At 42.0% G+C, this 23,655-nt stretch overlaps 1 protein-coding gene across 2 annotated transcripts in view; it reads right to left on the reverse strand.

Annotated features, from left to right (window-relative positions):
• Positions 1–16,170: 16,170 nt before the first annotated feature.
• Positions 16,171–23,655, reverse strand: part of MAGI3 (membrane associated guanylate kinase, WW and PDZ domain containing 3) — a 241,320-nt gene continuing 233,835 nt past the window's right edge. Inside the window, exons 20-22 of one of the 2 annotated variants that reach the window (XM_039249088.1) lie at positions 20,631–20,769; positions 19,773–19,863; positions 19,108–19,150 (exon numbers count right to left, since the gene is read on the reverse strand). In XM_039249088.1, coding sequence (XP_039105019.1) covers positions 19,814–19,863; positions 20,631–20,769 — 189 coding nt within the window. In that variant the 3' untranslated portion in view covers positions 19,108–19,150; positions 19,773–19,813. Of the gene's footprint in view, positions 19,151–19,772; positions 19,864–20,630; positions 20,770–23,655 lie in introns of both variants that reach the window. The other variant, XM_039249087.1, reaches the window with a different exon arrangement.

Here is a 23,655-nt window from a genome sequence, read left to right on the forward strand (position 1 = left end):
GCTCAACTACAGAGAAATTTTAATGCGTTTACAATTCTGAAGTTATTCCTAGTAACTGTGTAGTTGTTGATGAAAGAGTCATGCATACATAATATGCTATGAAATTCAGCATGAGAAAGTTTAAGTATGTGCATAGTCATTCATGTCCATCATACAACATGAGATCCACACAGGTCATCGGAGCTGTTTCCAGTCACAGTACTACGTGAAGCATTAATAGTTTGTTTTACAGTTTTCTTCTTTAAAGTTTATTTTTATTTGTTTCGAGAGAGAGAGAGAGAGCCAGCAGTGGGGTCGGGGGTGGGGGCAGAGAAAGGGGGAGACAGAATCCCAAGCAGGCTCTGGGATGTCAGCACAGAGCCTGATGTGGGGCTTGAACTCATCAACTGTGAGATTATGACCTGAGCCAAAATCAAGAGTCAGACGCTCAACCAACTGAGCCACCCAAGTGCCCCTGTTGTACAGCTTTACGTAACCAACCCTTAGCTCACTGTCAAGTCCATGGTGTCTGTACTTGGCCAAGCTAAGCCTTTTATGATTTGGATTCTCTTTATCAGCGTCCCCTGTTACACACACGTGTTTACATACGTTCATGAAAACTCTCATAGTCTACATACAATTCTTGCTCTTTAAGTTATTTGCTTTGAAGAATCTCTTGAGGCAAATTGAAAGTCGGAACATTTTAATGATAAGTTTATTAATTTTTATTTTATTTTTAATTGAAATTTAGTTAACATACAGTGCTATTTTCAGGGCTGCATTGTAATGTTTCAACAATTCTAGACATTACTCAGTGCTCACCACAGGATAAGTGTACTTTAAAAACATTTTTTTTAATGTTTTTATTTATTTCTGAGAGAGAAAGAGAAACAGCGTGAGCAGGGGAGGGTCAGAGAGAGAGGGAGACACAGACTCCAAAGCAGCTCCAGGCTCTGAGCTAGCTGTCAGCACAGAGCCATGAACCGTGAGATCATGACCTGAGCCGAAGTCGGAGGCTTAACCCACTGAGCCACCCAGGTGCCCCAAGATAAGTGTACTTTTAATCCCTTTTGTGAATTTTGAAAAGGAACTAATTTAGAAACTTAGTTATATGTAAAGAATGTACCCACACAGAATCAGTGTACCAGTTACACATATCCTAATGTGCAGGAAGATTTTTGAAGTTTAAAGATGAATTTCTCAAGAGTCCCCAGGGATTGAGGTCAGACCACTCTGGTTTCATATCCTTGGCTCTGCCACTTATTAGCTTCATAATCTAAAACAAATTAACCTTTTTGCATCTCAGTTTATCTGTTACATGGGGATAACTACCACCTAATAGAGTTTTTAAGGTGGAATGAGATTTTCATGTAAGGTACTTAGTACAATATATTGTACTTAGCACTTTGTCAATCCATGACAAACATTTGTTGTTACTATTTATAAACCTTTTAAAAATCTTTCACCAGTAGATTCCTAACTGTGAAGATAGAAACATAGGAAGTAAGGTTTCGAACTCGGAGGGATTACCAAAAATTTGCAGCCATTTTAAATGTTTCCTGAGAGGTGTAATTTCTTTTAAAGGTACCCCCTTCCTCAACAGTGATTTGCCTGTAGAAGGAACTGTTTTGTAAAAGCACTTAAGGGTTTCATCAGATGGCTCATAGAAATCATGCTTTTACTATTTTCTATCAGGAACAATAGCAACTGTTGATGCGAGACTGAGCTCAGTGCAAATATCAGATGAAGAAAGCTCATGCCAGTATCTTTCTCTCCTATGAAAAAGTGCTGTTTGGTTTTTATTTGCATCTTTTACACAGTGAATTCTTTAATTTAAATGCAGTATTTAGAATAGTTGACTCTTGTGGGTTTCAGTTACAGTTTTGATAGTGTATAATTGATTTACATTATTTTTCAGGTAGATAAAATTATATGTAAGTATAGTTGCTCATGTCAGGAACAGAAATCATTCTTGATTCCTTCCTCTTCCTCACATCCAGGTACCAAGTCTTCAAATAATTATCTTTTAGACATTTTTCTAATCAGTCCACCATTCTTCAGACCCACTTCTACCACCCCAATTGATGTCAGTATCCTTTGTATTTTGAACAAGTTTATGCTTCTTTACTTTTACATATTTATGGCCCCCTGGCCCCCAAGCCCCATCTCTTCTTCTCAAAAAGTTAATGTATCTTTCCTAAAATGCAAGTCTAATCATTTAGAGTCTATTAGTGGCTTACTATTACTCTGAAGATAAAAATCCAAAATACTTTTTGCAATGTGTACAGCCCCACCTTATTGAGAACGATTTTTGACTCTATATTTGAAAGATATTTTGGCTGGGTATAAAATTCTAGTTTTTTTGTTTTGTTTTGTTTACTTATTTATTTAGAGAAAGAGAGAGTGTGAGTAGGGGGATGGGGCAGAGAGAGAGGGAGAATCTCAAGCAGACTCCATGCCATCAGTGCAGATCTGACATGGGGCTCAAACTCTTGAAACCATGAGACTGTGAACCGAGACGAAATCAAGACTCAGATGCCTAACTGACTGAAGAACCCAGGTGCCCCTAAGATTCTGGTTTTAACGGTGTTGTTGCTCTGCTGCTCTCTGGATTGTGTTGTTTTTACAAGAAGTCTTGTCGTTCTTATCTTTGTTCCTCTGTATGTAATTTTTTAAAACCTCTGCTGCTTTTAAGGTTTTCATCATCATATTTGTGCAGTTTCATTACAATATGCATTGGTGTGGTGTTCTTCATGATTTTTGTGCTTGGGGTTTGTTGCACTTATTGGATGTGTGGACTTACATAGTTTAATTTTGGCTATTATATCTTAAAATAAGTTTTCTATTCCCCACTCTCTCCTACCTCCTCCTGGGACTCCCAGTTTACAAGCATATTAGTCTGTTTGAAGTTGACCCACAACTTACTAATGTTTTGTATGGTTCCCAGTCTTTCTTCTGTCTTTAAGTTTGGATTGTTTCTGTTGCCATGCCTTCAAGTTCACTAACTTGTTCCTCACTAATTTGTTGTTAATCTTACCTGATGTATTTTTGCTTATGAAAGTTTGATTTTTTTTTTTAATCTGTCATGCCTCTCCTTAATATTTCTTTTCTCCATCTTGTTTAATATAATAAATATATTTATAATAGAAATAGTAAATAAGGACATTAAAAGAGTTATCTGTGTCATTTCAGGGTTTGTTTTTAATGACTGGTTTTTCTTATTTTGGATCATATTTTTGTGCTTCTTTGCACGCCTGGTAATTTTTTAAAAAATTTTTTAAATTTTTTTAATTTATTTCCAAGAGAGAGACAGCATGAGCAGGGGCAGGTCGGAGAGAGAGGGAGACACAGAATCTGAAGCAGGCTCCAGGCTGAGCTAGCTGTCAGCACAGAGCCCGATGCAGGGCTCAAACTCACAAACCATGAGATCATGACCTGAGCTGATGTCAGATGCTTAACCGACTGAGCCACAAAGGCGCCCTGGCAATTTTTTTTATTGGATGTGAATTTTACACCATTGGGTGTTGGGTTTTTGTATATATGTGTATATTGTTTCACATTCTTTTAAATATTCTTGAGCTTTGTTTTGGAATATGGTTCAGTTACTCAGAAGCAGTTTGATCATTTCAAGGCTTTTAAGCTTTGTTAGTTGGTCCAGAGCAGCCGTTAGTTCAAGGCTACTTTTCTCCTCTACTGAAGCAATGTCCTCTAGAGTATTCTACCCAGTGTCCTGTTTATTAGGTGAGGTTTTTCCAGTTTGACTCTGGGAACACAAATTCTTCCCAGCTCCGAATTTCTCTGCCTACTTCTTTTGGTAGTTCTTTCCCTGTTGTTGAGTATTTCCCAACAAGTATTGTGCTGATCAGTACCTAAGGACTTGAAAAGAGCTCTCTGCACATTATTTTGGTGCTCTCCTCGCTATGTGGCTGTCTTCCCTCTGGTACTCTTCGCTGCAAATTCCAGCTGTCTTGGCCTTTCCAAATTCTTAATTGTGTCTCCTGAACATAACAAGGCTGCTTGATTTGGTCTGGGTTTCCCCTTCCTGCCCCACAACCTAGAAACTGCCTCTAAGGAGGAATCTGGGGCATTCGCGGGGCTCAACTCACTTAATTCCCTATCCTGTTTTATATGTTGTCCAACAGTTAAAACCCATATTTCATATGTATGCGTATGAGATGTATATGTACACACATATATGAAATATATATAATATATATTTATGGGTTTTCTTCCTTTATTCTCCCAGTTTTTTAAGTTGTTTCCACCTTAGTAAATGGAACAAAACTTACTCAGTTTCTCAGGTTTAATCTTGGGCTTCCTCTCTTTGTCTCCATATCTAATCCACCACCAAACTGTGTCAGTTCTACCTTCCCACTGTTAGCAGGTTAATAAGCCTCCTTCACTTTCAGCTGAGTTCACATGCTGATCCTTTCCATTCTTGCCTCGTACAGTAGGTTCTTGATAGCCACGTGAGTAAGTTTAAACATGTGGAAACTATATACTTAGGTTATTCCTACTTAAGCCCTTCCCGGCTTTCCCTACGGTGGCCTCCAAGGTCCTTCATTAGCAGGCTTGCCTCCTTTTCCAGCTTCACTCCTCAATACTATACAATCACACTGCCTCCCTCTGTCCCTCCATTATACTAAGTTCTTTCTCCTATCACATTTGTGCCCAGAAAGCATGTTCTTTTTTTTTTTTTTTTTTTTTACAAATAGTTTATTGTCAAATTGGTTTCCACATAACACCCAGTGCTCATCCCCACAAGAGCCCCCCTCCATGCCCATCTCCCCCCTCCCCCGCCACCCATCAGTCCTCAGTTTGTTCTCAGCATTCAAGAGTCTCTCATGGTTTGCCTCTCTCCCTTTCCCCCATTTCCCCCCTTCTTCTCCCCCATGGTCCTCCATTAAGTTCCTCCCAATCCTCCTATACGTGCAAACATATATTTGTCCTTCTCTGCCTGACTCATTTCGCTCAGCATAACACCCTCAAGGTCCATCCATGTTGCTACACGTGGCCAGATTTCATTCTTTCTCATTGCCATGTAGTATTCCATGGTATAGATAAACCACATCTTCTTGATCCATTCGTCCGTTGATGGACACTTAGGCTCTTAACATATTTTGGCTATTGTTGAGGGTGCTGCTATGAACATTGGGGTACATGTGCTCCTATACATCAGCACCAGAAAGCATGTTCTTACGTTCTCCCCTGAATGGCTTCTTAGCTGTGTGTTCCTCTGTCTGTTCTAATGCAGATCCCTATCTTTCCTTGTTATCAGTTATGTGGCCCTATTCACTTCCTTCAGAGCATTTATTATAATCTGATTGATTATCTTGTTTATTTTTATTGTAGCAAAGTCCTTTATTTCTTTTTAAAAGATGATTTGCTTTTAATTGAAGTATAGTTGATACACAATATTATGTTAGTATTGTATTAGATATACAATATAGCCATTCAACATTTACATATATTACAAAATGCTCACCATAAGTGTTGTTACCATCTGTCACCATACAGTTATTGATTTTGTATTATATATATTATATATAATATATATGGTATATAATAGTATTATTGACTATATTCCCTATGCTGTACTTTACATTGCTGTGATTAATTTGTTTTATAACTGGAAGTTTGTACCTCTTAATCCCCTTTGCCTATTTCACTTATCTTCTTATTCCCCTCCTTTCTGGCAACCACCACTTTGTTCTCTGTATTTACGAGTCTGTTTCTGTTTTGTTTATTTTGTCTTTTAGATTCCACATTTAAATGGAATCATGATACTTGTGTTGCTCTTATTTCAGTTAGCATAACACCCTTGAGGTCTATCCATGTCACAAATGGCAGGATTTCATTCTTTTTTTTTCCCTTCCTTCCTTCCTTCCTTCCCAGTTGAGTAATATTCCTCTCTTTATATCTGTTAATATTTGCTTTATATATTTAGGTGCTGCCATGTTGGGTGCATAGATATTTACAGTTGTTATCTCCTCTTGGAGGATTGATACCTTTTTACGTTATGTAATATCCTTCTTTGTCTCTTGTTATAGTCTTTGTTTTAAAGTTTATTTTGTCTAATATAAGTGTTGGTACCCCAGCTTTTATTCATTCCATTTGCATGGAGTATCTCTTCACTTTTAGTCTGTGTGTGTCCTTAGGTCTGCAGTGAGTATCTTCTAGGCAGCATTTAGTCCATTTACACTTAAAGTAATTATTGATGTAGCTCTGTACTAATTGCCATTCTGTTACTTGTTTTATGGTCATTTTATAGTTCATCTTTGCTTTTTACTCTCTTCCCTTGTGATTTGATGACTTTCTTTAGGGTTAGGCTTGGATTCCTTTCTTCTTATTTATTTATTTTTGTGTATTTACTATAGGTTTTTGGTTTGTGGTTGCCATGAGGTTCATACATAACATCCTGTGTACAACGCAGCCTATTTTAAGTTGATGTTTGCTTAAGTTCAAATATATCCTAAAGGTACTATGTTTTGGAGCACCTGGGTGGCTCAGTCGGTTGAGCGTCTGACTCCATTTCAGCTCCGGTCATGGTCCCAGGGTCATGAGATTGAGCCCTGCATTGGGCTCCACGCTGGCTGTGGAGCCTGCTTAAGAGTCTCTCTCTCTCTCCCTCTGTAGCGCTCCCCCACTCCCGCTCCCTCTCTAAAAAATTAAAAAATAACTGCAATGTTAAAAAAAATAAAAGTACTACATTTTTACTCCCCTTTTCCATGTTTTATGTATTTTGTGTTACATTTTACATCCTTTTATTTTGTGTATCCCTGAACTAATTATTGATATAATTGATTTTACTAATTTTGTGTTTTATCTTCATTCTAGCTTTATAAGTGATTGATCTACTACCTTTACTGTATGGTTGCTTTTACCAGCTAATATTTTTTCATACATTTTTACTAAAGTTTTGGCCTTTTCCACTTAAAGAAGTCATTTTAACATTTCATCTAAGGCCAGTTGGTGGCGATAAACTCCTTTAACTTTTGTTTTTCTGGGAAACTCTCTCTCTAATTCTGAACATGACCTTTCTGGGTAGAATATTTGGTTGGTGTTTTTTGCCTTTCAGCACTTTGAATATGTCATGCTGCCCCCTTTTTGCCTACAAAGTTTCTGCTGAAAAAAATCAGCTGATAACCTGGTGGCGTTTCCCTTGTAGATAACTGGCTGCTTTTCTTTTTTAAGGTTTTATTTTAGTAACCCAATGCTATCACAGCTAGTGCGTCCACCCCCACCCCTTCCTCTTTGGTAAGCATCAGTTCTCTATAGTTAAGAGTCTGTTTCTTGCTTTGTCCCCCCCTCCCCCCCTGCCCTTTGCTTGTTTGTTTTGTTTCTTAAATTCCACATATGAGTGACCTTTATCTTTCTCTGGCTGACTTATTTCATGTAGCTTTATATATACTCCCTAGCTCATCCATGTCATTGCAAATAGCAAGATTTCATTCTTTTTTATGGCAGAATAATATTCAACTGTTTATGAATAGCACATCTTTTTTATCCATTCACTGATCATTGGGCACTTGGGTTTGCTTCCATACCTTGGCTATTGCAAGTAGGCTGCTATAAACCTTGGGATAAACAAAGTGGTATCCCTTCGAATTAGTGTTTTGATATTCTTTGGGTAAAACCCCAGTAGTGTGATTGCTGGATCATAGGGTAGTTCTATTTTTAACTTTTTGAGGAATGTCCATACTGTTTACCACAATGCCTGTACCAGTCTGCATTCCTACCAACAGTGCAGAAGGGCTCCTTTTTTCCCCCACATCCTCACCAATACCTCTTGTTTCATGTGTTGATTTTAGCCATTCTGACAGGTATGAGGTGTTATCTTATTGTGGTTTTGATTTCCATTTCCCTGATGGTAAGTGATGATGGTCTTTATAATTTTGAACTAATTTTTTCATCACTGTTTTCATCAGTATTTTATAGTTTTCAGAGTATAAGTCTTTCACTTCACCTCTTTGTTTAGGTTTATTCCCAGGTATCTTTTTTGGTGTAGTTGTAAATGCTATTGTTTTCTTAAATTTCTCTTTCTGCTGCTTCATTAGTAGTTTATAGAAATGAAACCTATTTCTGTACATTGATTTTGTTTTTTAAAAATTTTAAAAATGTTTTATTTATTTCTGAGAGAGAGAGAGAGAGAGAGAGAATGAACAGAGGAGGGTCAGAGAGAGAGGGAGACACAGAATCTGAAGCAGGCTCCAGGTTCTGAGCTAGCCTGATGCGGGGCTCAAACCCACGAACCGTGAGATCATGACCTGAGCTGAAGTCGGACACTAAACCAACTGAGCCACCCAGGCGCCCCAACTTTGATCTTTTTTGAATTGCTGAGGTTTGCTTTGTGGCCTAATGTGTGATCTGTTCTGGAGAATGTTCCATGTGTACTTGAGAAGAATGTGTACATTGCTGTTGCAGGATGGAATGTTCTGAATATATCTATTAAATCCATCTGGTTTAATGTGTCATTCAAAGCGTTGTTTTCCTTGTTGGTGTTCTGTTTAGATGATGTCCATTGATGTAGGTGGGGTGTTAAAGTCCCCTACTATTATTGTATTATTATTTATTAGTTCCTTTATATTTGTTATTAACTATTTTGTGTATTTGGGTCGCTCCATGTTGGGTGCATAAGTATTTACGATTGTTATAACTTCTTGTTGGATTGTCCCCTTTATTACTATATAGTGCCCTTCTTTGTCTCTTGTTACAATCTTTGTTTTAAAGTCTGTTTTGTCCATGTGGCACCTGGGTGGCTTATTCCATTAAGCATCCAACCTAGGCTCAGGCTTGGGGTTCGTGAGTTTGAGCCCCACATTGGGGTCTCTGCTGTCTGCGTGGCTTTTGCTTGGGATCCTCTGTCTCCCTCTCTGTGATCCTTCCCACATGCTCACATTCTCTCTCTCAAAAATAAACACTAAAAAAAAAAAATTAAAGGGCATTTGGGTGGCTTAGTCGGTTAAGCGTCCAACTTCAGCTTCAGTCATGATTTCAGTTTGTGGGTTTGAGCCCTGCATTGGGCTCACTGCTGTCAGCACAAAGCCTGCTTTGAATCCTCTGTCCCCTCTCTCTGACCCTCCCCCACTCATTTTCCCTTTCTCTCTCTCTCTCTCTCTCTAAATAAATAAAACATTAAAAAAATCTATTTTGTTTAGATTACTAAACAAAACTTAGCAATAAGTATTGCTACTCCAACTTTTCTCTGATGTCCATTTGGATGATAAAGATTTCTCCATCACCTCACTTTCAATCTATAGGTGTCTTTTTGGTCTAAAATGAGTATCTTATGGGCAGCATATAGATCAGTCTTATTTTTTTATCAATTCTGTCACCCTGTGATTTTTGGCTGCAGCATTTAGTCCATTTACATTCAAAGTAATTATTGATAAATATGTACTTGTTGTCAATTTATTACTTATTTTTTGGTTGTTTCTGAAAGTTTTCACTGATCCTTTCTTGTGTTTCTTTCATGTTTTGGTGGTTTTCTTTAGTGATATATTTGGATTTCTTTCTCTTTATTCATTGCATGTTTATTAGTGGTTTTTGATATGTGGTTACCATTAGGTTTGTATGTAACATCTTCTGTATTAAATTGCTGATCATTTAAGTTTGAACACACTCTTCTCTTCCCACGTTAGGTATATGACCACATATTTTACATTCTTTTATTTTGTAAGTTCCTTGACTGATTTTTTTCTGAAATACTCATTTTTACTAATTTTGTGTTTTCTACCTCGTACTGTCATTTCTGGTCCTTCCACTCAAAGAGTACCCTTTAGTATTTGTTGCAGAACTGGTTTAGTAGTCATGAACTCCTTTATAGAGATTTTTGTCCGGGAAACTCTTTGTGTCTCCTTCTATACCAACTGAAAGCCTTGTTGGATAGAGTATTCTTGGCTTCCAGTGTTTCCAATGTAGCACTTTGCATGTGATCATGCCACTTTGGCTTGGAAAGTTTCTGCTAAAAAAAAATCCAGTGAGTCTTTGGGGATTTCCCTTGTAACTTACTTCTTTTGTGTTGCTGCTTTTAATATTTTTTTCTTTATTATTTTGTCATTTTAATTACATCATGACTTGGTGTGGATCTGCTTTTTGAAATTTTGTTGGGTGTTCTCTTGATGTCTGTTTCCTTCCCCAGACTGGGGGAGTTTTCAGCTATTATTTCTTCAAATAAATTCTTTACCCCACCCGCCTTTTTTCCCCTCTCTTCTTCTTCTAGGACTCTTATAAGATGAATGTTGTTACGTTTGATGAAGTCACTGAGTGACTTATTTTGTATATTTGCATAATTCTTTTTCTCTCATTTTTATTCAGTTTGATTACTTTCCATTACTCTGTCTTCTAGGTCATGAATTTCTTCCTGTTTTTTCCATCCTGTTCATTCCATCATGCATTTTTCTCACTTCGTTTTTTGAGCCCTGTATCTCGATGTTATTCCTTATCTCTGTGTTAATAGTCTCACTGATGTCCACCACTCTTTTCTCAAGTCCACTGAGTATCTTTATGATCATTGCTTTAAATTCTCCATCAGGCATGTTTTATATGTGTTTCACTTATATCTCAGGCCATGGTCTTGTGCCCGTCTTTCATTTGGGACAAATTCCTCTGTCTTCTCATTTTAGGTAAGTCTCTGGGCCTGTTTCTGCATGTTAGGAATGTCAGCTACATCTCATGTTCTTGAGAGTAATGGCTTTATGAGGAAGAGGTCCTGTATAGTGCCCTGCGGTGTATTCTACCCTGTATCCCAGGACCTGGTGCTTCTGGGAGTATCTCTAATGTGTACTCTGTGTGCTCTGCTATTGTGTTCTTGCCACTTTATCCTTCAGACCAGTTGTCTGCAAAGACTGTCTTAGGCGTTTGTGGGCAGTGTTCAATCCCTGCCCTGAATGTGGCAAATTTTAACTAAGTGTATTCTGGTCTGCTTGTGAAATGAGACTGTTACCACCACCACCAGAACTGAGGTTCTGCAAACCTCCCAGCTGGGGAGACACAGTGTGGGCAGGGGTTTGGGCCAGTGTTCTGAGGGAGGGTCCTGCTGTGTTTTGACTGAGGCATGTGTGACTAGTAGGGGTAGTTCCACAAAAGCCTGGGGGGCTTGGACTAAGCAAGTTAGGTAGCGAGTGTTCTCACTGTGCTGGTTCCTGCCCTATGCAGGTGTGGGGAGGGAAATGGCACCTGCCAGTTTCTTTGTCTGGCATGGAGGGTCTCTCCATGAATGTTGTCTCTCTGGGATATACTCCCAAAATGAGTAACTAACTTCCCCGCTGTGTGCCTCAGATGCTCTTCAGATCGCTGTTTCCACACTGCCTGTCCACTGGCTACTTGTCCTGGCTTTTCTCCAAGAGCAGCCCCAATGTCCTCTGAACTCTCCCTGAGCCAAGCTCACAACCTTCAAAACTCCAGGCTTTAAGCCCTGCTGGTTGCAAGAACTCATGAAGTTTGGGCCCTCTCACTTTCCAAGCTAATAGCTATGGAGATTCATTTTCCCCATGGACTCCCCTGTGTGTTAGTTTATCTCGTGTCCTTCTACAGGACCATGGCAGCCACGATCTGTTTATCTGCCAAGCCACCTCTCTGTACTTCCTACCTTCTTCAGGGTGGCCTCTTCTCTACCTTTAGCTGTGGTTTGTTCTGCTTGTCTTCAGACTGACTTCTGGGGTATTTAGGATGATATAATCATTATCTATGTATTCGCGGGACAAGGTGGGCCTAGGGTCCTCCTACCCCGCCACCATCTTCCCTTCCTCTCTTCTGCTTTTAAGATTCCCTCTTTAATTTTTGACATTTTAAGTATTATTGGTCTTGGTGTGAACCTCTTTGTGTTTACCAGTTTGGGGCTCTCTGTGGTTCCTGGACCTGATGTCTGTTTCCTTCTCCAAGTTAGGGGAGTTTTCAGGTATTATTTCTTTAAATGTTTCTGTTCTTTTCTCTCTCTTCTTCTGGGATTCCTATGAATGTTAGTATGCTTGATGTTGTCCTAGAAGCCTCTTAACCTATCCTCATTTTTAAAATTCTTTTCTTTACGCTGCTCAACTTGATTTCCAACATTCTGTTGTCCAGATTGCTGATACAGTCTTCTGCATCCTCTAATCTGCTGCTGATTATTATATTTTTCGTTTGTTCTATTCTTCAGCTCTGATTGGTTCCTTTTTATATTTTATATTTTTATATTTTTTATATTTTCTCTTTGTTGAAGTTCTGAGTTCATCTACTCTTCACTCAAATCCAGAGATCATCTTTATGACCATTACTTTGGACTCTATCAGGTAGATTGCTTACCTGCTTTTCATTTAGCCTTTTTCCCAAGGTTTTGTCTTCTCATTCATCTGGAATGTATTCCTATCTCCTCATCTTGCCTGACTCTCTGAATTTGTTTCTGTGTATTAGGTAGTCCAGCTATGTATCCTGATCTTGGAGGTAGAGGGTGTCCTGTGAGGCTCAGTAGCAGGAGCCCCCTGGGTGCCGGAACCAGGTGCTCCAAGGGTGTCTCCGGTGTGGGCTGCATGTGCCCTCTTATTGTGAGGAGGTTGCAGGGGCTGGGGGCATGCAGGTGGGCGGGGCTGCCCTCCTCCCACCCCCTCCCCCCAGGCTAGCTGCAGGACCCTGTGGCAAGGATTGTGGGTGTGCTGTTGGATGGGACTGGCACCTCCTTCCCCTTCAGGACAAGACTGGCTTTGGCTGGGACTCCCTGCTGGGTGTGGCAGGGCAGTATTTGCTTTGGAGGGGTGCTGGCCAGAACGCACAGCTTGGCGGGGGGGCAGGTCTGCTGGTGAATGCTGGGGTGGGGCTGGGGGTGCTAACCAGACACACGGAGTGTGTCCGTACTGGTGCCTGCCAGTGCAGGGCCAGCTGGGCTGAAGAGGGCAAGAAAAATGGTGTCTGCCAGAGCTTCCCTTCCAGAGAATGTTCCTACAGATGCCTGCTTCTCTGGCACATGCTTTAAAATTGGGCAGTCAATCTGTAAGTATAATATAGACACTTTTCTAACTGCTGCGCCTGTGCTGGTCTGAGCAAGTGAAATTGTGGGGAGCCCTTTAAGAGCAGGGCTTGTTTCCTGTGACCTTCTGGCTTTCCCTTAGTTAAGCCCTGCTGCTTTTCAAAGTTCTTAGCGTTTCAAAGCCTGATGTTATGGGAGGCTGATCTTCCCGGGACAGACAGGCACAGGTGCCTGATGTGGGGCTTGAGCCCCTCCCTTCTCATGAGGACATCTGTGCCTGGGCTCCCCCTCCCACCTGTGGGTCACCCCGCCGGGGTTTGGTTCCTGATGGGTCCTCGCTACCCCCCCTACCCTTCTCGATGTGGCTTTTTCTTGATAGCTTTAGCTGTGGAAGAGAGGTTTTGTGAGTCTTCAGGTCATTTGCAGTGACTTGCATCATCTGTAGTTGCAGCCCTGGCGTGTCCGTGGGAGGAGGGTCCCTCTAGTCCGTGGAGTTCCCTGTTTCCCTCCCAGTCCACTAGAGAGTAAACCCCTTAAGGCAGGGACTTTTTTTTCCGTCCACTCCTAGGTCCCCAGAATGCAAACCAATACCTGCTCCCATAACTAGGTGCTCCATAGAAAGTTTAGAATGAAGGAGTAGACTTCAAATAACTTCACATTCATGCAGCTTTTTTCCCATTACGATGGGAAAGTTGTAACTTCAGGGCCCTCCTACCCTCAGGGCTTCACTGGTCTCTGCAGAATTTCTAGAAACTTGGGCTTTTGTTTGGATCCCCAAAAAAGGAGCGAGATCTAATATACTTTGGTAATATTTATCTGTTATTGAGCAATTAAACCAAGATGTAAAAACAGGACTAGATTGGGCCATTTATACATTTAATAGGAAGAGCAATAACCATAGAAGGCTGAGCAATACCTGTTCACTTAGTAATTTGTATCGGGGGGAAAATTACCCCTCTTAAAATTGCTTTGGAGGGATAACCTGAAATTTCCTAAATGTGTACATTATAGCTAATGTATAAGCCAAACACTTTGTATAGTTGAATAACCAAATTCTTGCCTAATTGGAGTATGGTTTTCTTGACAGGGAGACAAAAATTCTAAATACCACAGAGCCTTACGAAGTATAAGCTTCTGGGTCTTTCTATTTTTGGTTCACTGTATTTAGAGGCAAGTGGACTTGTGCTTGGAAAATTAACACCCTTCCAAATGGATTATTCACTTTTGCAGTGTTTTAGATCGACACCTTCATAGTGGGCCACATGGGTCTCATTCCCAATATGGAGTGTGATTTGGGATCTTCAAGAAGCAAACTCGTTAAACTTAATCTCACGTATACATGTACTGAATTGTTTACTCACCTAAAGTCATCCTTTGCTTCTTGCAGTTCTTGGTGTCCATTTGAATAATGAAGTTTGAAATTCACAAATGTGCGATAATTCCATACCTTTCGTGCAGCATGCCCGAGCCTCTAAACGGTGATAAGGTATTACTCAAGGTAACAAATGGCTGTTTTTTCAGGACAAAATGAGCCTCTTGATTCGTGTATTTGCTAATGATAGTTGCTGTTTGACTTTAATGCAAACTCTGTAAAACAGACATAGGTCTAGGCTAAACTAAAGCACTCAGCTGTGTTTTCATATTTTTAATGTATGGGAGAGGAAGGTTCAGGGTTCTCTGGTGGTTAGAACCATGCGCTTCACATAAGGCGGGCTCGCTTGCGCAGCAGCAACGAAAACAGATCCAAGTCCGTGGATTGCTTACATGAACTCCGTAAACTACAGCAAAGATTGCAGAGTTCATTTAATACCATGGCGGGCTTTAAACTGATCGTTGTGTTGCTGGTAAACCTTAATAACATGACTGGTGAAGAGCTGTCTAAATAAATCAATCTGTTGCTGTTTAAGAAACCTAGAGAGTTCTGGGGCGCCTGGGTGGCTTAGTCGGTTGGGCGTCCGAGTTTCGCTTAGGTCATGATTTCACGGTTTGTGGGTTTGAGCCCCGCGTCGGGCTCTGTGCTGACTGCCAGCTCAGAGCCTGGAGCCTATTTCCGAGTCTGTGTCTCCCTCTCTCTCTCCTAGGAAAAAAAAAAAGAAAGAAAGAAAGAAACCTAGAGAGTTCCTAGGCATCGGAGCATGCTGGGATGATGTAAGAAGCTGCTCTGATGTAGCCATATGAGACTGAAACCTCACATTTTGTGCAGAAGTCCCTGTTTCCACCAGGGTTCTGTAGTCCTGGGAGCTCACTATGGACTCAGCTTCAACACACCTTTGTGGAGGTCACTGGTCAGGTGGTTCATGTTCCTTTCATAAAACCACATTCTCTGAATGCTGGACATACAAACCCTGAACTTCACTGGTGCACAGGTTTAGAAGCATGTGGCTTTTTCTATGTGGTGATATCTGTTTTTAAAGGGAAAAACCAAGATATTTTTGTGTAGAAACAAAAAGCCAAACGATTTTGTGTCTGAGACTCCTGAAGTAGGAACTGATGCTATTCAGTAGCTACTTGGCCCGTAAAACTTGGCACCGCTAGGATCTCCGTGTCTCTCCTCTAGCTGGACCGTGCAGTGGCATCCCAGAGCACAGAAGCCATGTCCGCCAAAACCATCTTGCTGCCCCTTTCGGCAGCCTTTGCCAGGACATGCAGCTCCGCTGTGGGGCTTGGGGTTTGGGCTTTATGTTTAGTGTGAGTTCATGCAATGGTAAGAATTTATTTTTACCTGCAAGAGTAATAAAATAATCACAGTTGTGCCAAAAAGTAAATGAAACCAAGTCAAAAACACTTCATTCTAGAAGTCAGCATGTCCTACAGTAAATGAAGTGATTGGATGCTGAAATGCCAGAGTCCGATGAAATAGAGTTTGTAGAAACTGGAGTTACACTACGCTATCCATTAGAAATGTCTACTAACTGAACTTCCTAAAAGTCTTTTTCTCACCCGGACTGGTGTAAGGTAACATTTCGGGGGGATAGATAGCAAATTATTCATGCAAAGCTATTTCTTTTCCAATGACTAAGCGCATTACACCTCAAGCCAATTTCACACCTCAAGCCAATGATATTTACACCTCAAGCCAATTTCAAGGTTTACATGCAGGTAAAAGGCAGCAGCTATGCAGGTAAAGTCATCGTTATGAGTCTGCCTGATTTGTAGGATTTTGAATGTTTATTACTCAGGGGAACAAAATCTACTTGAGGACTCAGACTGCGCTGGGAATCGACTCCACAAAGAGAAAGCAACATTAAATAAACCCGGCAGCAAAATAAATGCAGGCCATAAACAGTTTTTTGGTTTTGTTTTTTTAATATCTATATAAAAAATAACGAGCGATTTACAGATCTCTGTCTCTAATCAGAACCTCAAGTGTATATATAAAGGTACTGTACAGTATATAAACATTTACAACCAGTACATCCGTATTTGCTTAGCATTCCAAGGCCACATTGCTAAGTCAGTATAAGTACAGTGACAGGTTACTTAGAAAGAAAAGAGCCACGTCAGACTGACAACATCAAAGTTATGTCACAGTTAACAATAAAAATAGGATCTTTATCACTAATTGTGGACTATCGGGAAAATAAATCATTTCTGTGGTACTAAATTCTTAGCATTTATCAAGCCGCCTAATTTTCCTCTATTCAAGTAGTTACAACAGGTGGGTAAATATAGTTCTGGATGAAAGGGGATTTCAAAAATCTCACTCTGGGAAGCACGTCTTAGCTACAGGGGCAGATTGTTTTTCATTAAAGACTTTCACAGTCGAACTCTGAGAAGGAAGGACACAATAACAAGATGAACCCAGGTGACAGAACAGGGGTGTTCAAATACTCCATAAAATGGTTTTGTTCTGAGATTGTTCCTTTATTTATAGTCGCTACTGAATGCTGCTTCAGGGGACTGAAAACCTGGGTGTGTCTTACGGAGTTCAGCATGGTCTCCACCTCCTGACAGACAGCTTTCACTAGGCCTTTAAGAAGAACTCCGAAAATGTGTACAGGCTAAGCAAATGTTTAATCTCCCTTGCTCATTTCTTCAATAAGTTAATGTTGCTAGAAATTAAAATAAGATCTAGCAAGTTCTGTCTACCGCCATGTCTGTCGTTTTGCCGAACAGAGCTTACGGAGGTTCTGCCTCTAAGCCCCTGAACTTGTAGGGCTGCTACCAGAATGAGCTGCTCCTGATCTGGCCAATGGACTGCCAAACTGTTCCAGGACGGAGTCCCTCACAGTCTGTCTGTCTGGGGTCTGGACTCTCCAGCTAAATGAATAAATTAGTAGTAGGTCCAACCTAAATATCCAGAAACAGAAATGGGTAGCTTTCTCTGAACAGCCGTGAGCACGATTTCCACAGGCTGCTTTCTGGTTTCGTAATGACATAAGTGAAGGAAAGGGGCAACCTGAGACGCTAAGACCGCGTCAGGGCCGGCTGACACAGCAGCAGGTGACCTCTCCACTGAGGAAAGGATGGTTTCATTTTGAACATTCAGCTGTAAGTGGTGTCTTTAAAGTTACTCGGAATACCTTATCCAGCCGGATTAAAAGCTGGAAGAAAGTGTCGGTATTTGACTACAGCTTGTTTTCCTTTTCAGTAGTGATGTTTTGAAGTTTCATTTTTTAAACCGGGCCCAGGCCAAGAAGGGGCAACGGCCATCTTTCATGGTGAGCTAATGACCCCTTCTGCAAGGACTCAAATCTATCTCTCTATAAACATGCAGCATGCTATTGAGAATATCGACTTCCAAGCCAAACCTAGTTTTTTCATGACTGGAATTATCTGAGGGAGACAGACACAACAGACATGATACAGAAGATAACTTGGCACGGATATAAAGGGAGTTGTGACCACACCGTGGGCACCTCAGCGGGGGTCACTTGCTGGGACACTCACGACGACGGGCTGGGCCCCCGAGCAGGGGAGGGCAGCCAGCCGGGGGACAGAGGTGGGTTCTTAGCAATCCTGAGGGCCCTGCATGTAGCCTGGGTGCCTTGATGCTCAAATCAAAATGTGTTTCAGGATTTCTGAAAAAAATGACTTTTTTGTTTTGTTTTTGAAAAATGGTGCTTTCTAGTCAGTAAAGATTAGGACTTGTTTTTCTTTATGCCAAAGGTCAAAGCCGTTTGTCGGCCACACCAGCAGTGCCTGTGGCTTTCTGTGCACTTGGCACCTTCCACGGCCCTGGGGTGATGGGTGGTTTCCTGGCGGAAGATGCACTCTCAGGGTGGCACCCTCCGCCCTCCCTGCTCTTGGCGGCGGCCCCTTGTTCTTGTCCTCGGGGCTCCTCCAGTTTGTTTAGAACCATCCTGTCTTCGGGCGCCTGCTTCAGCTTCTTTTCTGATGTTTTGACACTTTCTCCTGTCTTCTCTTTGCCAGAACTGGTCTCTCCCGAGCTGGCCTGCCCTCCTGCTTCCTGCTCCGACACTGGCCTACCAGCGGCGTCCCCAGTCTTTTGGGGCGGAAGAGACTTTTCATCCATTCTCTTGCTTCTTTTCTCTGGAGACCTTGTTCTATTTTTCCCAGACTGGCTCTGCTTTGTGTCCTTCCGGGCAGCACCGGACTGTTCCCCGCCGGCGGCCATCTGCGCAGCCCTGTCCCTGGCGCGGCCCCCTCCTCTCTGACTCTCAGACGCTAATCCTCCAGCTTCAGCGTTTGATCGGCCTTTGCTTCCTTCAGTCTTTGGCTGCTTCTTTGGGCTTGACGATCGTCCTCTGCTTTTTCCGCAGTGATCTTGTCCAGAACCTGCCCTGGGGCCAAGCTGACCACTTTTACTGTCCCCTTTCCTGGGGCTCAGGGATCGATCTCGGGGTCTCCTCCTGGGGTCGGTCGTGGGAGGCCCGGGAATCTCCTCTGACCGCTCTCCGGCGCAGCGGCCGGCTGGCTTCCTGGGACTAGCAGATCGACCTCTTTGTGGAATGCCGTTTTCTACTTTTAAGAGAGTTTTCCTGTCACCGTGCCCATGACTGCCGGGGGGATCCCTTCTATTCACATTTTTCTGGAGAAGAGAGTGCTTTTTATCAGGCTGATTTTTGTTTAAAGTGCTTTTCTTTTCAGGCACACCGCCCTTTAATTCCTCTGTCTTTTCACCCATCTGAACTCTCATTAGAGATTCTTCAGTTATTGGCAGGGGGGGTTCCTCGGATATGGAAGCAGAATGTGAAGCTGGGGGAAATGGTGACTGCTCATCATAAATCACATTTGAAGATGAAGGATTATTATTAATATCCCAATCACCTACAACAAGGGATTTGAGGGAGACGTTATTAAATTTTAGAATGACACAAACAGGGACAATAAGTCTTGAACTCTGACAGCCATTTGAATTGTACTGACTGCTTAAATAGCCCAACTATGAATATTTCATAAATAAAATTTATGTACGTTACGATCTCACTCTATAAAGTTAGATTACATAGACAGCTGTACTTGCGCATGAAGGGGGGCTGTGTAAACGTACACATAATAACAGTAGTCATTTTTCCAGTAGTTTATAATTAGTGACATAGGATATGTAAAGTCTTCCTAAGTAGTAAAGCCCAGTAAAAAAAAAAACTTAGAAGAAATAAATAATAAAATTGGACCTAAGTACTTGGTCCAAGAAGCTTCCTACCAATTTGGCTGCCGTCAAAGGATACAGCTTACGGATATGCCAAAATCACTAATCAAAGAGGCCCAACGGAGGTAACCAGAATGAGGTTCATGGGCATTTATACATAATTTTCTTGCAATGAGCTGTCAAATTTAATGTCAAAAGGAAACGGAAAAGTGAAGATAGAAAGAGATGTATTTCAATAGCATCACTTTTAATTAAAAAGAAAAAAAAGACAGAAGTGATTTACAAGACATGCAAATTTACCAAGTCTTTTTAAGGAAAGACCAAGAAAAGCCCTGAAAGCCTTAATGTTGTTCAGGTTTCACGTAGGAGCACAGACCGGAAGGAGCCAAACCTGAAGAAGGAAGAGAAAAGGCCTAGGACTATGTAAAAAAAAAAAAAAAAAAATCACAGCGCAGTTAGCAAAGATGTCACTGGGAACATATGGTTTACAAGCAGATGGTGGAAGGGAATAACAGAGAATTACAGGCTGGAAGGGGACTGCAGGAGGTCATGTCTATACCTGTCCCTCAAAAGCTCTACAGGGGTGGGGACACTAGAAGGGACCAGTTCCGGTGGTGGGTTCTCTGGGTCTAGGCTAGTGCACTCAGAACACGGGGTTCAAATCCTGAGGTGAGTGCAGGAGAGCAGACAGTCCCGTCCAGCTCCCCGGTGCCAGGTAGGGCCGTGGCACCTTGTTCTCAACAAGGGACCCGAGGAGCCTCAAGTTCTACTCTTCACGGAGAGAAACCTCTCCTCCAGTGAGGAAATAGATCTTACGATGAGGAAATAAGTGGCACCTGAGGAGATTTCAAACGTTTTTCATGACATTTAAATCACTTGCCTCTGACGTCCTTGTTTTTTCCAAGCACATTTCTCTACAAAAGCAGCTACAGGTTTTCTGCTGAAACTGCTTAACACATTCCATCCCAGCACAAATCACGCCTGACGCCACTGACTTTGTAATATTCTAATAACGCTGCTGCTGTGTAAGCAGCTTTCGATGGGTCTGGCGTTCACCTCTGAACTAGCGAGGAAAACATCTAGCCCCTTCCCACAGAAGTTTTCTCAGCGGCTGCCCCCTCCCTGACTTGGCAGCGGCAGCGGCGCGCCCTCCCTTACCGTGGTCAGGTATCAGGCCAGTCCCAGGCCTCAAAAGCAGAAGAACTTTATTCCCACCAGCCTGAATGAGCTCAATTGCTCGAGTGTGCGTGATGCCTTGGGTAGGTTCCCCATTGATTTCAACGATCTGGTCGCCGACCTAGAGAGGGAACAGTCGCAGGAACAATATGAGACTGCATCCTCCTTGGGCTCTGCTCTGCCCACTCGAGCCGCTCAACCTTACTGACTCTCCCCTGCAGACTGCTTCACTCGTCATGGTGCTGGGCCACGCCAGTGCTGATGACCGGCGGACAGGTGACAGCCACGGCAGGAGATGGTGCCCAGCTTTGTTTGCTCCGTAGAAAAACCCCGCAGGAGGTTTTATGTGAGTAGGAAACAGGATCTGGGCACCTTGAAATCCCCAATCGGGTCTGGAGATTTTAGTCAAAAGCGACGACCCAGAAGAGGGGAGGTCCCTATGGTCCACCTGATACCACAGGGCTAGAAGGGGACTAGGAAGGGGACTTTCCAATTCGAGTTGAATCTGGAATTTTATCTTTGGAAACCCAGGCGGTGGCTGCTCATCTGTGAAGCCTCGCCTGGCCTCCAGGGAGAACTGCCCCCTCTCACGGCCCAGCATACCCTGTACACACGTAGGAGGCACTAGATGAACAAAACGTTCGGAGATCACAACTCCGAAAAACTTCAGCTTGGAGGATAGATCCACATGAATCCTTATTTAAAACCGATAACTGGTTTAGCCTCATAACTTTAGTGTAAAATGATTTCCCTAGGACACCAAAGACTAGGGATCAGAATAAGATGCCTCAGTACCTCTACTATTTACTAGAAGTGCTGTCTGGTGATTTCAAAAGAAAAAGGGGAAATATGTATGAGGCAAGTATACCTTCTGCAAAAGGAGCTGATTAAAGATAATGATGGCAGTGATTTTAAATACGTTTCAGGGGTGCCTGGGTGGCTCAGTGGGTTAAGTGTCCGACTCCTGATTTTGGCTCATGGTTCATAAGATTGAGCCCCAAGTTGGGCTCTGTGCTGACAGTGCGGAGCCTGCCTGGGATTCTCTCTCTCTGCCCCTCCCTAACATGAGAGAGTGTGCATGTACACTCTCTCAAAATAAATGAACTTTAAAATATGTTTTAAAAAAATACATTTCAAGGTGACAAACAAAGGGTACTGGCTTCCAAAGAGAAAAACTTAGCGGCGCCTGCGTGGCTTAGTCGGTTAAGTGTCTGATTTCAGATCATGCTCTCGCAAGCCCCGTGTCGAGCTCTGTGCTGACAGCTGGGAGCCTGGAGCTGCTTCAAATTCTGTATCTCCCTCTCTCTCTCCCCTCCCCCACTCACACCCTGTCTCTCTCTCTCTCTCTCTCTCAAAACTAAACATTAAAAAACAAAAAAGAACTGAACAATGGAAAAGTACTGCCATTCCAAACAGCTCAAATACTTTGAAGAGCTTACTACAACAATCCAGAAATAACAACAGACGATGACTCAATAATTATGTAACAGAAGCTGCTAGGAAAGCCTGTGGCCACAGACATGGCGAGGCACAGGGGCCAGGCTGCTGGGCTTCGGCGGCATGATGTCTGTGGCCTAACCCTGCTCCCCTCCCGCGGCAGAGGCTCTCATTTTCCTCTCTGTGAAATGGGGATGATATTAGCACCCACCTTCCGGGGTTCTGGGGAGGGGGGATTTAAAGAGATAAAATTTGAGGACACACCAGACACAAGCAAATGTTCCTTTTCAAGTTATCCACTTCCTGGTTTTCCCAAAAAAGACTCCAAGTGCGTCAGGATGAAGATTTACCCGCGCCCACCCCTACCGTATACACTGTAAAACATGTCAACTGTGAAAAAGAAAACAGAGAAAAGGTTTTGTTGCACATTTATGGAAAAAAAGAGTCTCTTGAAGAAACAGACGATATAACAAGATAGATGGACTTAACAAAGGAGAAAAAATCTTAAGAAAAATAAACAACCAAAATAAGATAGTAAACATAAATGGATGGCAAAAGTAATAAACAGAATAAAAACATCCAGAATATGTGAGAGGAGAGTTAATACCCAGATTTCCCTTAATAGTAAATGAAGAAAAAGAATTTGTATGAGGAAATACAAATGACAGATGACACATTAGTCCTGCTGATGATAGAGAAATGGAAGTTAAGGCAGACCGTATTTGGAGCATGCTTTGGGAAGATCTTGTAAAACATGAGGTGTCCCATAATTGCAGTCACATTCTATGGCTTCACTTCAGTGTCCTAAGCCGCCTGTTTCTTATTTCAGTTCCACAAATAAATTGCAATAAAGCTTGTAATTGAACAGATTTGCCACCAGGTGTCATTTCTGTTTAACTTTAAAACTACATTGTGGGGAAGGAGACTAGAACCCCAGGGCTTTCGGATTTGTGGCAGGCTGGCCCTAGACGGGAGGCGGGGGTGTGTGGGGTGGGGTGGGGGGAGTCCTCTACTGGACCATACACAGCTGCAGATAAAAAAATGACACCTCTGAGAGGGAAATGCAAACATTCTTGGAAAATTCTGTTATTTAAAAAATTTTAAATGTCTCAAAAATAAAAGGAAGAGGGGTGCCTAGGTGACTCAGTCGGTTAAGCATCCGACTTTGGTTCAGGTCATGATCTCACGGTTCGTGGGTTCGAGCCCCGCGTCGGGCTCTGTGCTGACAGCTAGCTCAGGGTCCGGAGCCTGCTTCGGATTCTGTATCTCCCTCTCTCTCTGACCCTCCCCTGCTCACGCTGTTTGTCTCTCTCTCTCTCAGAAATAAATAAAACATTAAAAAAAAAAAAACATTGAAAAAAAACTTTTAAATACAAATAAAATGAAGAATATATCTTTTGATAAATATAGTTTGCATTACTGAAAAATGAAATTATGGGGGACAGAGGACAGGAGAGAAAACGTGAAGAAAGGAGAATAGGAGAAACTGAAGGAAGAAAAGAAGTAGGAGGAGGGGATAGAGAAAAATTATGCTCCTTAAAAAAGTTACTATGTCCAGCACGGCCACTAC

The sequence above is a fragment of the Hyaena hyaena genome, unplaced genomic scaffold (assembly GCF_003009895.1).
Source record: "Hyaena hyaena isolate Hyena2069 unplaced genomic scaffold, ASM300989v1 scaffold_330, whole genome shotgun sequence".
NCBI classification, from domain to species: domain Eukaryota; kingdom Metazoa; phylum Chordata; class Mammalia; order Carnivora; family Hyaenidae; genus Hyaena; species Hyaena hyaena.